General features: G+C 38.9%; 1 protein-coding gene across 1 annotated transcript in view; it reads right to left on the bottom strand.

Moving 5' to 3' along the window:
• Nucleotides 1-15201, bottom strand: part of DLEC1 (DLEC1 cilia and flagella associated protein) — a 39965-nt gene that overhangs the window by 19656 nt on the left and 5108 nt on the right. Inside the window, exons 6-20 of the mRNA XM_069799888.1 lie at nucleotides 14872-15092; nucleotides 14551-14632; nucleotides 14069-14156; nucleotides 13196-13369; nucleotides 12280-12416; nucleotides 11251-11343; nucleotides 9969-10059; nucleotides 8872-9034; nucleotides 6917-7109; nucleotides 5518-5576; nucleotides 4797-4971; nucleotides 2898-2991; nucleotides 2533-2663; nucleotides 2064-2222; nucleotides 34-173 (exon numbers count right to left, since the gene is read on the bottom strand). Of these exons, the coding sequence (XP_069655989.1) occupies nucleotides 34-173; nucleotides 2064-2222; nucleotides 2533-2663; nucleotides 2898-2991; nucleotides 4797-4971; nucleotides 5518-5576; nucleotides 6917-7109; nucleotides 8872-9034; nucleotides 9969-10059; nucleotides 11251-11343; nucleotides 12280-12416; nucleotides 13196-13369; nucleotides 14069-14156; nucleotides 14551-14632; nucleotides 14872-15092 (2000 nt within the window). The remainder of the gene's footprint in view (nucleotides 1-33; nucleotides 174-2063; nucleotides 2223-2532; nucleotides 2664-2897; nucleotides 2992-4796; nucleotides 4972-5517; nucleotides 5577-6916; nucleotides 7110-8871; nucleotides 9035-9968; nucleotides 10060-11250; nucleotides 11344-12279; nucleotides 12417-13195; nucleotides 13370-14068; nucleotides 14157-14550; nucleotides 14633-14871; nucleotides 15093-15201) is intronic.

Genomic DNA, 15201 nt, shown 5'->3' on the forward strand with positions numbered 1-15201 from the left:
AAAACAAAGCAGAATATCACTTTTCCCCCTTACCTTCCTTCTCCATTTTCTACCTCTAGTTCTAATACTGTCTGGAGACGCTGGCACAATAATGATGTGAACTGAACTGACACACTGCATATACCCAAAGGAGGTATTTCTCCAGCAGATGGTTGAATGGTAAAGGGAGATACCTAAGAGAGGAGAGAGGAAACAGAAATTTCTTTGACATCTGCAAAGCAAGTGTAAAATACTGAAGCCATACAATCTAATTAGGACTTGCATATGTCTAGTTTTCCCTCAGACATGTCCTTTCTGCTCCTGGAGTCCCACCTGGGTTGATTTCGGTAGGCACAATGCTAGCTTTGTGAAAACCTGGCTAGACAAGGAGGCAGGACTTTCCTTCTATGGGGGCAGCTAATAAAAAGGTAATGACATAAGAGAAGGGTAGTCAGAGCCAAGGGCATAACAGGGATGCCTGTGCATGGAGTGAGGGTGAACGTGAAGGAGAAGCAGCCAGCAGCAGTAGCAGTGTCTCCTCCCAAGTGGAGGGGCTGAGCAGCAGCTATGAAAGATGCCACAAGTTGGGGAGATTCTTGGACAGAAGGTCAAGGAAGGAGGGCTGGAGGAGTGGAAACAGAAAGAGCACCAGTGTGGGGTGGGGGCTGGAGAGGTTTGGAAAAGGAAAGGGGTAGCTCTTATGCAGGAGGAATGGAGCACTTGATCTATGATCTTCACTGGGATATGAAAGGGGTCTGGGATGACAAATTCAAGAGATTAAGTTTAAAATCTCTCTGGGGTTCAGGGAATTGTTGGAAATGGCAGGGTACAAAGGAATAACAGTGAGAAGGAAGGGCTTGAGGACTGTGAGGACAGTGTCTCCTCCAGGACACCCCTATCCCTACTCAGGCACTTCTGATTATAATTGTTCTGGGGGAAAAGGGAGACACACACACACACACACAACTGTTTTGCAAGGCTGCCATAACCACCACTCATAAATCTTTTCTTTTTGCCATCAACTTTCACCCAAAGTTGGTGAGATATCTACATGATACATAGAAAAGAAAACGAAGCTTAAGAACTCATGGGGATACAGTAGAATTTCTCACAGGCTTCCATCTCCTGATGGTCAATAGAAAGTTCCCACTTAACATGCTCCTCTCTCCTTTGCAAAACTGGCAGTCTGTCCAGAAAAACAGAACAGCTGAACAGCGTTTAGACCAATTTTGCCATGAAACAAGTGAACTCGATTCCTTGCATGGGTAATTATGTAAAGAGCCCTAGAGGAAGAATTTGGCCTTTCATTACAACAAAAAGCACTTACCCCAGAGTCCAGATTTCCTCACTTCCCTTTAATGCATAACACCAAGGAGAAATCTAGCTACAAAGCCCACTGTGTGCCACAAATAATCAAACTAAGTATTTAGCCTTCTTTTTTTATTATTTTTTATTAATTTTAGGAATACGTGATGGTCTGCAGGTAGCAGCTTTCACTCAATTCTTTGCCACCAGTATTGCCTCCAAGCTGCTTTAGTTATTTCATATGAAATGGTGGAATGAGCTCTGAAGTGAAAGACTGGAATGGACTGCATTTGACACATCACAATCTAGATAATATTAAACAATAGTTTTAGTATTCATTGTGGTAAGAAGTTACTTTGGGACACACCTGCATGTTTCAAAGCTATTGTTTAAAGCCAAAAGGCCCAATTCAGTAGGTGCTGAGTTTCTTGTCCAAGATGCTGATGTGGGTGTGTGGGAGGAGTGTTCAGCAGCCTCAGTTCTGATAAAGTCTTATGCTTATTTATATCAGCAGCAGCTGAAATCACTATCATACAGGAAATACTCCATATGTCTTTGCATCAGGCTGGCAGGGGATTTGTAATATATGGAAACAGAGAAAAATTGCAAAGAAGCATTTAATCTCAAAAGAACTTGTGCACTTATGGAACTGTGTGGAATCAGTTCCATAAGAAGTCACAGAAATTAGCACTTTTGATACTGGAATGAATATTACAACTCCTAAGCATAAGGAAAAAATAGCTAGAGAGGGAACACAGCCAGCTATAGCAGTGACTTACCTCTTCGTTCCTTTCAGCTAGACAAACCTGGCTTTCTTGCATTCTCCATTGTGCTGGCAGCTGACACAGATTTTTAATCTCAAAGGTTCTTAACACACTCTCACCCTGCTTAGTCAAACCTAACCAGAGTGATGGAACATCAATACAAAGAAGTGGACCCTAGGACACCAGGAAACAGATGTCAGAATGGACACTTCTGCCAAAACTGCCTAATTAAGAAGCATACATTATCTAAGATTAACATTGAATTTCACAGAGAATAGCAGAAAGCAAATGCATTGCGTGTAATGCAGAAAAATTCTTATTGTCATGGGAGTAATCACATTGCCTCAATAGTTACTAGACAGCAAAAATAATTCCTGTTTGTAACTGCTTTAGATTTGCCACGCCTTTAAGAGGCAAAAAGCTTTATATGGACAATGGCCAGGCCCCACAGCTAGTCATCCTGCAACACTGAGCTGTTCCTTACCTTAAAAGCAGCCTCAACATGCAGCACAACTGGCTCTAGACAGTGTTCAATTTTACATTGCAGGTTACGGCTGATGCACCCAGGTTTGCTTCCAGTAATTGCCAGTTCAAATTCACAGCAATTATTCATATCTAGAAAAGAAAAATTCAGGGTCCTGTCTCACCTTTTTGCAAAGAAACCACCTGCTGCAAGCCTGTTATTGAAGCTCCTGGAACCAAACTAAGTCTCCTTCTAGCTTCACTCGGCTGGGGATCACATCTTGTTTTGCAGCTTGCATTATAGTGCTCTGTGACTTTTCACTTCCACTGATACCAATTTAAATATTTCTTTCATTAATTGGTGCTTGCAAGTCACAGAAACTTTACCTATGACGCCAGTATGAGGTTCAACTTCCATGATGTCACAGGGCATGATTTTCTCCCACGTGTACTTGATCAATGATTTGCTGTTATTCCACATCTAAATTAAAATCAATGAGACAATTAATCCACTTTAAGCTTTCATAGCAACCAGCCAATTTGCTGAGAGTACTGATGCACTGCAAACTAGGTATTGCAAGTCTTTACATACTTTGCAAACTCTAACCATATCCTGATCACCACTAAACATTATGACCTACTAATATACCTTGAATCTAGCTACAACGTACTGTATTTTCACCTGAATCTTGAAATAAACTGAGCATGGTAAGAGTGGAAAGACATAGAACTTCATCTAACCTCTGATTTGAACAGTACTAACCCAGTGCCATGCACTAACTACTCTTATTTTCATGATAATGCTGCATCCTCCCTTTCCTTTCTCCTCTGTGATGTAAAACAAGGACAAGAAGAAGTGGGAATCACCTGACTGGATTTCAGGTGTCTGCAAAATAGATGCACGAGCTACATCTGACCTCATCTCCTAGGATTCTCTTTACTGAAAATAAAGCCAACTAGAGAGTGCTGGGAGCAATTCCTCCAACCTCTTTTAGCCTATAGGGTGAGATTAATCACCCCCTGGATGCTGCCAACGAGGTCTCCAAGGACTATAAGGAAAGCTTAGCCCAGGTAGCTCAGATGTGGAGATCTATGCTGAAATCACTATATTCAGATTATATAAGCACTATATTTAACACAGTGGCTATCTTCACACAGGTGAAGGTGTTTTCTGAAACTTGAAGAAAATCCATTAACCATTCTTTCCAAGAACATTATCATATCTGAAGCCTTTTAAACTTTTTCCCCATTTTTCAAAAATGTAACAGACCTTCTAAATTTAAACTTCAAATCTCTCTTTTGAAAGCAGCCTTTTTTTGGCAAAGGATTTGTTTGTGAGGGAGATGATATAAGCTCTTGAAATCTTTGGCCTGCTCTTCAGATCTATTCAGACATTATTTCTTAATTACAGCAAATAACTTTGTTCTCTGAAGCACAATTATCTCTAAGTACAGTTCAAATTCTTATCTTTTTAAGACTAAAAAAACAATTGGAAACTGCAAGGAATGTCATTATATTATCAGTAAGTCACTTAATTACCTATACCACACATGTAGCTATACTGGATTACGGGGAAAATATGAAATGGCTGTCTTAAATTGAAAAAGAACTTGTAGGAAGAGAAAGCATAAAACTGAACCTGATTAGCAGTATCTTTAAGAAAAAATGGGAAGACCATTAACTGGGAAATGTATTCCTGCCTGGCTCTTGCTAACAGGCCAGTTTTTCCCAAGTGAGTCTAAGATTAAAAGGATCCTGATCTATAGAGATGAGGATGCTGAGTGCACAATCGTAGCAGCAGTGTGTCCCATAATGGTCAAACAGAAACATTCAGAACCTGCAGGAAAGAATAAGGTCTAGTAAGCCACAGCACATGTTACTTCTATAGCTCTTCTGTGCTTGCTGTAGTCCTTTGCATGAACAGTGCCTCTGTTATGAAGTAATTTAATCATCCATTGGCTATTCCTCCCAACTGGAAAACTTTAACACTACAGGAGTGACAAAGTGATAAGCAACAGGTTAGTGACCCAGAAAAACATTTGGAAGGGTAAAACTTTGTGGTATAAAACTTGAGAGATGAAAAAAGAATGAAGCTTGCTGCCTGAAGTGTAGGGCTAAGGAGGCTTGCTAGAGGATTTCAGTACAGACCCTCCTGGAGTCACGGCCTCCTTTAAAAATATTTAAGAAAAACTAAAATAACATGGATTGTCTGATATCTTCTAATAACACCTACGACAACTAGTGACACAAAGCACATGATAGCAATGAATTCAAAAGCAAACAAACCTTAAATGTTTTCCTGACATTTACACCAATAAAGTTTTCTCCAGGGATGATAATGGCATATGGTTCCAGAAGAAGATGAAATGGTTCTGTTGATCCTTTAACTTCTATTTCCAGTGCTATTACATCCTCTGCTTTGTATTCTGGGATGTTTTGAAGCATCCCCTCTTTTACCAAACTTTGGGAGGAAATATGGCAGAATTATTAAGCATCTTAAACTGGTGTTTAAACTGGATTCCATCTTTTAATTGCCAGACCAAAACTGAAAATCATCAACAGTTTCTCAAGTACAGACTGCAGGTATGCAGTTAGCTCAGGCTGGGGACAATTAAAAACTGGAAAAATTACAGTAGTTCTTTAATGTACTCTAGTTGTCCCAATCTGTTCATGAACAAGTAAGTCAGTCATAGACTGCTGTGACAAACAGTAATAACAGGAAAACCTGCTGGAAATCTCAGCAGGAAGCCTGGAAAATGAACAGACAAAATGACAGTATTATCTTTTTCCAAGAGAGGTGCAGCCCTAGCTAGGACTAAGGCATATGTTCAGACATGAGGGAAGATCACAGAGACACTCTTTGTACCACAGTTAGTTGTGCAGATAAAATCGTTTATAATTGTCAGTCCATCATCACCAGAAAGATGAAGAACCCCAGTAACTCAATGCAAAGCATTGGTAAAACATGGCTACACATCTTACCGGGAAATACTGTTTCTCAGCTTACCAACGTGATTCTGGGATGTCCCTCAGTACCATCTGAATCACACTGTGATAACTCTTCAGCTACACAGATGAAGAAGGAGAGGATTTTAATGTCAAGTAATCAGTTATGTTGAGGATTAAAAAAAGATGAAAAAGTAGTTTACATTTAAAGGATGAATGATCATCATCTGAGTACTAAGTAAGCTCCGATAAACAATATTCAAACTCTAGATTTACTAAAAGAAAACATATTTGACTGCAAAATATTAAGCCAGATTCTGATCTCATGGTGTACAGTTCCAAGAAAAATACTCTTTTTTGACATGCCTGTTATTATTTCCCTAGTATATTGCATACTACACACAAGCATCTGCAAAGGCTCCCCAAATTAAGCTCAGTACTGCTGTACTAACCTAAAGTTTCTTCTAACAGCTCCAGGGTATTTAGCTTAATTGACCATCAATCTGATTTTGAGTAAGAAACACTACTTCTCCATCATGGGAAAAGAGGATGTCTTCTATATTCTAATGAGGGAAAAAAGAGGAAACACAGAAGCAGGCCTTAAATCTGAAGGGCTTTGCAAAAGATTAATTCATTTGTAAAGAGATATTAATTTAAGTGTACCTGTTAATTCAATATCTTTTTCTATTAACTAATTAGAGTCTTTAAAAAACCCAGTTAGTTTTTCATCCATACTTATTTGAGGTATTCCTATGTCTGTCAATAACCACAGCATGGGATATTCCCACTGCTAGGCTTACTTTGGATTGAGTTTCTTTAAATAGAGTGAGCTCATGCTCCTTATTTACACAGACACGGGAGCAGAAACTAGGACAACAGTCACTGGTACAGCTGCATTCAAGCATCATTGCACCCCTCTGCATACCCACAGCTGCATACCATGATTTCTCTGCCAAAGGCTACTACTATCCCCTTAATTTACCACATAGCTGTTCATAGGACCCATTTCAGCCCCAAAAAGCTACAGCTGGAAACAGTTTAAATAATAACTGTTTGCTAACCAAACTTCTTTAGATTGCAGTAGGTATGGGTTACATCCCCAAAGCAGCTCACTCAACAGAAGGGGAAGGGTCAGGAGATTGTGAAGGAGCTGGTACTGTGGTGAGGGTGGTAACTTTAGCAGCCAGCACAGCTGCAGCTATGAGGATGTGTCCATAGTTTCAGTGTAATATTAATTGTGTCCAGTTGGTACCAAAAATGACATGAGATCAGAAACTGTCTCATATTTTGCAGTCAAAACATGTTTTCTTTTAGTAACCTTCTACATATTGAACACTGTTTATCAGAGCATAGTACCAGCTAATTAAATTTAATTTAGAAAGTTGCACAGCAAGAACTTTATGACTTGCATAAAAATACACAGCTGGAGTTTGTAGATAGGAAGGAATCACAAGCCATACCTCCTGTGGAGTGTAAGTGAGAATAAACTCATGATCTGCATCAGGAAGCAAAACTCCCTGCTCAGGATTTAGGGAGAAGGCTGACTCTGTGTCTTGATTGTATTTGAGCTTCATAAAGTCTGCAGTTTCTTCTGGTATTGATGGTTTCAGATTAGGCTTTATTACCTGCCAGTAGAAAGGAAGTTCTACATGGCTGCAAAGAGATCAATAAACAACAAAAAAGCTATGATTAAAAAAAATCAGATTTTTTTAGTAAAATATTGGGAGAAAATATTCAGTTCCTTTTTCCATGTAGGGAATTTCTCTCTTTAAAAATTACAGGGGTTAGACTTAGCAGTCTTTGCAAGCTACAAAGCTGGTGAGGTAGCACAGAGTCAGAGTATATAAATTGTACAAAGAAAATGCTAATACATGGAAGTAAATTATATAAACATGTAAGATATATTAACACTTTCTTGCCTTATTTAACTTGTCATGTAATGTAACTTTCAGGAAACTCTACAATTCTTTCAAGAATCTGAGATCAACACGACCATTCCTGCTGGTATCAGTATGTTTGCATTGGATAACTGCTGCTGCTGATCTACATAACATTCTGAATTTAATCCAAGTGCAAGATGTGGTCTTTAACATGTCAACAAACACAGTGGCTCCAGCTAAGATTATTGCAATGGCTCTGCAATACTCTTTGTAATCCAGAAAAGGTTGCTTAACTAGTTTGCTTCAGCAGAATCGTATTCCATGGAATCTCTTCATGGGTTTTAAAACCTTGCTGACCTCAAAACCTTTGCCTTAATAAGGGGAGGAAGGACACTGGAATTTGAAAGTGAGTATCAATGACAAAACTGAACACGTATCACTTTCTATAGCAGTAAAGTTTTCTCTTTCCTGCTTCTGTGGAGTTCAGTCTCAGCCTGTCCAGCTTTCTTTCATACAAATGCTGACACCAGACATGCAGGGACTGCTGTCACGATTATAGCACAAAGAAAATACGGAAATTGGCATAGTCACATCCTTCATCAGTTTACAGTATTCCATTCACTGAATCACACTTTCTTCACCCAAACAGCATTCTTTTCTGGCATTATGCATGTGTGGTTTCCAGGCCACAAAATAAACTTCCAGAAATTCGCTGTAGCAAGTAGCAATTTACATTAATGTTTCTAAAACCAGCACCGACCTCCTCACTGCTTTGATGGTCTGCAGCCTCTAACCACTGCAATCATGCACATTAGTGTACTTCTATTATTGCCCAACTGATTTTAAGCAAAATCAGGATGCCACTAGTTTCAGTACAACGTAATTGTACATAGGGACATATTCCTTGAATTCAAATAGAGTTTACATTTAAGTCTATTAGGACTCAATAGTAGAAATCATATGAAAGTTTTAATACGAGTTAGTTACATTGGGCTCCTGTTTTAATCAGTGGACATCCAGTGGCGTCCAGGATGTGTTATGTCTTGTCCTGTGGGAGATGTCTACAGTCAGAATTGCATCCTTAGAAGTATCTATTTCCCCGCACTAGGAAAGGAAAAGACCATAGGGTGCTTAGCTCAGTTGCACAAGTATACACTGTAGATGTGTAAAGTTAGATAAATCTCACCTGGCTGACCCTGTTAAATATTTCCTGCAATCATGCGTATTTATGAATCTTTTGGAGTTGTAGATTTAGCTATACTGAAGCAAATATATTGACCTTGGCAGTGTATGAACCAAATGGTATGGCTACTGGTTGCCATAACGTGTGATCTATGTATAAAGTTCCTGCTCTCACAAGCATATCCCTGAACCTTAATTACTAAACAATGGAGCAAAAAGAAGCAAGGCTTCTGCACAGATTTTATCAGGTGCATGAAGGTTACTCCAGCTTGAGAGAGAATGGTATCACAAGTGAGATCCCTACCAGCATGTTCAGACTGCAGAGCATTACTCTATTAATAGCAGCTACATACGTAGAGTTTCTTATAACCAATTTCTTCTCCTCAGTGGCATGTGGGTTTTGGGGGTCAAATCGTATGAGATGCTGTGCTGTTACATCAGTAACTTCACCGGGTTCATGTTTGCTTTCTCCACCCGTGACGAACAAAAGCTCCAGAGCTATCAGCTGTCCAACACCTTGAAGAAATAAGAGGTATTACTGTTTACCATCTGGCTGTTAACATTGTTCACATTACTCATTAACAGCAAATGCCAGCAATGGCCATTACTGATTATATCTGGTGTTTCCTCAAGTTTCAGAACTCCAATGTGTTAATTGTACAATATTTTCCTGATGTTCTCCATGTATCAACATATATCAATAGAGATCTTCTCTTCATGAATTTAACAAATTTGGATTTCAGGGCCACAACCTCAGCTCACTTACATTAGCATTGTTTCACTGAAGTGAGCAGGGTGTTTGCAATGGTTGATAATGTGGCTTCCAGATGTTTTGAGCAGTATATTGAAATAAAAATAAGCAGCAAATGCACTATTAAAAAAATTCCAAAGGAAATACCTGTAATAAAGTGATTAAATAGACTACAAGTCAAGCCTAATGTTATTGCACTCACAATTACATTACAGGACAAGCACTAATATTTACAAGAATTTCAACTGGTTTCATTAGCTAATCCAAAGACTGCCTACCTCTCCTGAATACCCTAATCCAAGACTTGCCCCAAATCTGCTTCACACCTAAATGTATTTCTGCCCTGCTAAAGCTGATGTTTTATAGTTTGTCATGTTATCTTATTGATATAAAAGTCTAAGAAACCAATTGCACCTGACAATTTTTTTTTCTGCTACTTGGTGACATTTTACATTTGGACTTTTGGCTACAGTGGGTTAAGAGCTCGGTGTTTTCTGAATCCCATGTATTTCATGCATTGGGATGGAGCAGTAATAATAATAAAAATGCTTAGCATTTAACACCATCAGGGGACAAAGTATTTGCTTAATCCAGTGACATAAAATGTTACCATCACTTCAAGCCATCAACCACCACTCAACATTATCTGAATATGTACAGAGTTAGAAATGTGATCTCTGAAAGGTTTTAGAAACAAACCTGTGACTGTAACATCATTGACTTGGCAATTGTCACAAACAATGGTGTATGTTTGCTGTGAGACTTCTGGAACAGAAGGGAAAAACACTACCTGAAAGAGAGAAGTGAAATAGCAATGTCTGTAACTGATTTCTCTCCAGGAAGCAATAAACTTCAATTTATAAATGTTCACAGTTCTAGTGATCAGGAATTAAATCTTATATTTGCAAGAAACAGAGTGTCATACTCCCTTAATAGAAACCAGAAACAAACAGGTGTTTTCTGGGTTACTAAACTTATATGTGTGTATCTGGATGGTCACCAGAGGCTGCCTTTATAGTCACTGGAGATGTGGGCAGTCTACTGGGTTAGCTGTATGAATTGCACCCTCAGAATCGTATCTGCCCTCAGTCACTCCCTGAGCAACACCACGGCTAACTGTCAAGCTACAACAGTGTGAGCAGGGCAGCTGCTGTGTGCCCTCCCTGAGTTCCACCTCAACAAAAAAGGTTCAGGGGCCAAAACCTTTGGCTGTGTAATGTGCACCACGGTTCTTCTACCTGTTATCCATTACCACCTGCAAACCCAACCCATGCTAAATCCATCTCCTTTTTCTCTCCCACATGTGCCTGGCCCTGCTGAAGCAATGCACCTGGGGAGACAGAAAGGAGGAGAAATCTTTCTCCTTTATCCATACCTGCCTGACCCATTCCTCTTATTAACAGCCAGCAGGCACTGGTAAAATAAAGAGCTGGAGGGTAGCCATACTTTCTACATCACTCTTCCTCTCTCCACAGTGATGCTATAATAAAATGTGGTCCACATCAGGCAAAGCAGTGGTGGCAACCAGTAATGCACACCTACTCCAGAATCTTTTTCAGGAAGGAGTACAGCATAAGTGAAGGATTTGTACCTGTTGCTCTACAATGAAAGAATTTTTTCCCCAAAATGTTCTTTTTCCAAGGAAGCTCAGAAAGGAAAAGTTTCTTGGACTTGATGTCCCAGCTGGAGTGAAATAAGCACTCCTGTGTTCTCAGATTCCTGTTTTCTCTAACAGGATTCTTTGCGTGGGGAAAATCTGACTGGTGTCTGAGTGGCTAAGCAAGTCTTCGAAGTTGCAATGAAAGACTCTCCAGCAAGGCTCACAATTGCAATTCTTCCAGCATAAGTGCACAAAAGGATTTGAGCATTTTTTCTCACAAAACCCCATATTTGCAAGGTCCAGCCAAGACCTTCTACAATGATCTTGCTCGCTAATGTATTTGGTGAAGTACAAATACTTTCTATAGCAGTTGGTACTAACCTCTACTGTTGTGCTCTGCCCTGGAGCTAGCTCAAAAACAGCAGGATGGATCCCAAAAGGATCTTGTATCACAAAACCTACAGTGGCAACAGACTAAGATGTTAAAAAAAAAAAGAAAAAAAAGAAGAAAAAAGAAAGATTAATAAATTAAATTGATCAGGTCGTTGTTTTTAAAATACAGGGTTACCTAAAACAGACAGTATACAACATCACTGTTTTACCCCTTTCCGTAATTTTTTTCCACATTTCTCAAAAGTAAGTGACATGTATATGGCTTAATTAGAAGAAACACTCCACGCTTTATAATTACCTTGGTGAAATCAGGAGGGAAGGTGATGTCTCCAAAGACAAATGATAGTGTCAGGAGCCCTAATATTTGTGTTCACAGAAGAAAAGCTATGCCTGAGCATAGGAGATCTGTCTTGTTTCTCCATGCTTATGACACACTTTGGGTTGGACCTGTAAAGCATTTCAGGAGGGACAACCTGGCACATCAGCTATCCCATCAGCCTTTTCTCCAGCACGTAAAATGCCAGTCTACAAGTCACATCTTATATTCTTTATCCATTTTACTTAGACCGTGGTTTATGATAGAAAGCTAAAGACAGAGCAGTACTGGAGTGGACTGCTAGGGTCTACAGGTGCAGCAAGGTCAGTAAGTGATATCTTTGGTGGGGAGGGGGAGGAAATTAGCTCAAGTAATGCTAGAACTGATTGCATTTCTATTTGCTAAGGTCTAAGGTTAAAGTTCAAGCCAGTTGCCCTTTCCTTGATCTATGCCTGAGTTTACCTCACCACTAAGCAAGACAACTTCTTCCAGAGGCAAGCCAGAGCACAAGCAGAAGGTACGGACATCCAGGGAGATTGGTCTCAAGGATAAATGTGAATCCCTGAGCGAATGGCACAATACAGATGTCCCCAGCAAGGCCTTATGACTTCTGTGCTAATATACCATGACTAGCTCAAAAGGCCTTCATGTCAGGGCACCTACACCATACCATGTCCAGTATTTCCCTTCCAATCACTCACCCTGAAATTAGGAGGTGGCCAGGCTTTCTTTGGCATTATACAGAACTTCCCAGTGCTAATTCCCTCATTTCTGCACAAAATCATCGTTACTTTTATTCCTCCAACAAGGCAGGAACCACAGTCTATAATGCGAGGCACTGCAATGAGTAACACAGAAAATCAGACTACACAGACAGTGGAGCGTAACAGCTGGCAAAGCCAGCTACTTCTTAAATAACTCTTTACAGACGACATTACTGCATGTGAATATGCTAGGTGCTGCAATCCTAAAAACTCTCAAATTCTTTCAATTTGAAAGTTAAACAGTATGAGGTGCATATTTCTACATTCATCTTACATTTTAATGGTGCTTCCTACTTAAAGACTCTATTGAATGATAACAAAAAGTAAGATGATTTTTAAAAAAGCTCAGTAACAGGAAAGGTGAATTTACAAAAAATCAAAGCAAGTTTCTGCAAAAGTAATCCTGGTTGTTACAGTTGAGGCTAGATATCTGAGAGGTGAATCCTGCAGATATGTCATATCCATATATAATTAATGTAACATTCCATGAATATTAATTAACAGCATAAAATATTTATAACTAAATCATAATTCCTTAATGTTTAGGATTAGTAATTACTGTTAGGAGTTCAGGAATCGACAAGACACAAACCTAGAAAAGTAGCTCCTCTAATACAGTGAAAAAAAATGAGCTTGATGGGGCAAGAACAAATAATTGAGGAAAAATTTGACAGGATTACATTTTAATAACTAATAAATCTATTATCAGTGAAAATTAGGTAGCTATCAAAGTGTAGAAACTGCACTGCCAAGTTTGTCCACATTTGGTCTGTGACATAAAATTGGAGACAAATGAAAAAAAAATGCAAGTCCATTTAACTTTAGAGAAACTTAAGAACTGGACATTACTGACATGTTAACACTGGAGGTGGTCTTTTAGCTTGGATCGGGATCAGAAGAGGTTCTGACACTTGGGTCTCCACTAATATACAATCTTCATAATCTCCTAGATATTCAGGAACAAATTGGACCGTATACTGGCATGTCATCCCAGGAGCAATCATTCCTCCCTTTCCTGGAAATTTTCCTTGAAAAAAAAAAAAATGCAGGGAATTAAAAAAACATTAAAACCTCCCAAAGTTGGAATATGTATTTATGATCGCATCTCCCTCTGGAAAGATGCCTGTAAATTCTCCTCATTTATTGCCTAAGTCAAGCTGATAAAAAGGAATGACTACAAAAGGCTTGCCAGTGTAATCTGTGTATGTGCATATCTTCCACTGAACTCAAAGAAGATTTTTTTGTCTGACATACACTTCTCATAACTACAGAAAACAGAGTGAGGAGAAACCTGAAAAATGTTACCGAGTTTTCTTCTGTCACAAGACAACAAGGCTTACATGGGGGCATCTAAATTTCTAAATATGCTGCAACTGAAGTATGTTATTTCTTGCCCTCTCCCCCTAAAGATTTCAGTGGAAACTACGTCTGTTCCTAGAAGAATTTTGGATAAGACTGAATCTAGGCATTCCATCGATACATTTCATTCTAACTTCAAACACTTTAATGTTAGTTAGTCTTCCTAAATTCCTCATTAGACCATTTGAATCTGCTTATGAGTTGCATGTGAAAGGTCCTAGAGACATAAGTCAACCTTTAGTTTCTAACAAACTGAGCACTATGGATAGCAGAACCAAACATAACGTCTCTGAAAAATGTTTGTTCAAGCAGATGAATTAGATCTCTCAGGTGTTAACATCTTGAAGGCAGTAAAAAGAACCCTTACCTGGCCCAATGGCAAATGCTGAAGTAGAGGGGGGGATAAGTCTTACGTGATGACATGTTGAAGTGATGTTCTGCAGCTCTATAGTCATCTTCATTCAAAAAGAAAATAAAATACTCCATTGTATTTATCATCACTGATTATAATGTTTGCAGTTCCCTAGTACTCTGCTAGTAGTAACTAATTTATCATCACAACCAACCTAAAAATCTCAGTTTATTCAATAAAGGCTGAATCAGATACTACCAAAATGAAGCAGAGACTGAGAAGGGTCCCTTCTAGTTTTCACTGGTCAGTGTGTCAGTGGCATGTGTGAAAGAGTATCTTCAAGGAAGGTAAAGGGTCATTAATTTAATATAAAGAAGAAACTCAGACCTTTGATAAACTGCAGAAAGCCAAAAGATTGGATGAAATATGTAGATCACGGTAGGTCATAATGCTCCTCAGTGGTAGAATTAACTCTCTACAAATAAGTAAGTTCTCACCTCATAAACCTGGCCAACTTCATAATCAGAAAATAAAACAGTAGGTGGTTTGGCAAGAAACACAGGAACAAATGAGGTGTCACTGAAAGATAAAAAAAGGGAGACATTATCTTACTGCCTAGTTCTTTAAATACTGATAAAATGAGAAATGGCAAAATGTTTCCTTTAGCAAAACCAAAATGTCATACAGACATACTTTGTTTCCTAAGAGACTATACAGACATTTAGCTCAAAATATCTACATGTAAATCCACGGTAATTCTATAATGGAGCTCTCTGTGTGCTCCAGTTCAGAATCGAGAAACTGTATATACTGCATACCCTTTATTATCTTCTGCTTTTCTTCTGGCTATAGTTTGTGCCACCTTTTTTTGAGAAATGACAAGAGATTTGCCTCCGTGAAGAGCATTTGGTGGGAAGAAGCGGGGGTTCTTCAAGTAATTCTGCTTTTTCTCAAGTTTGGCAAGGTAAGCACACTCACTTTCTCTCTCTGCTTTGCACTTAGTGTCTTTCCAGGCTAGCTTCTGTGAGGCACTAGTTTTCTTTGAAAAACAAAGAAATCATGGTCCAAAATCAAACACAGCAATTTTGAGGATGATGAAAAAGGTATCTGTACGTGTCTAATTAAAGCTATACAGCATTGAAAATTCA

This window comes from Haliaeetus albicilla, chromosome 2, assembly GCF_947461875.1.
Source record: "Haliaeetus albicilla chromosome 2, bHalAlb1.1, whole genome shotgun sequence".
NCBI lineage: Eukaryota > Metazoa > Chordata > Aves > Accipitriformes > Accipitridae > Haliaeetus > Haliaeetus albicilla.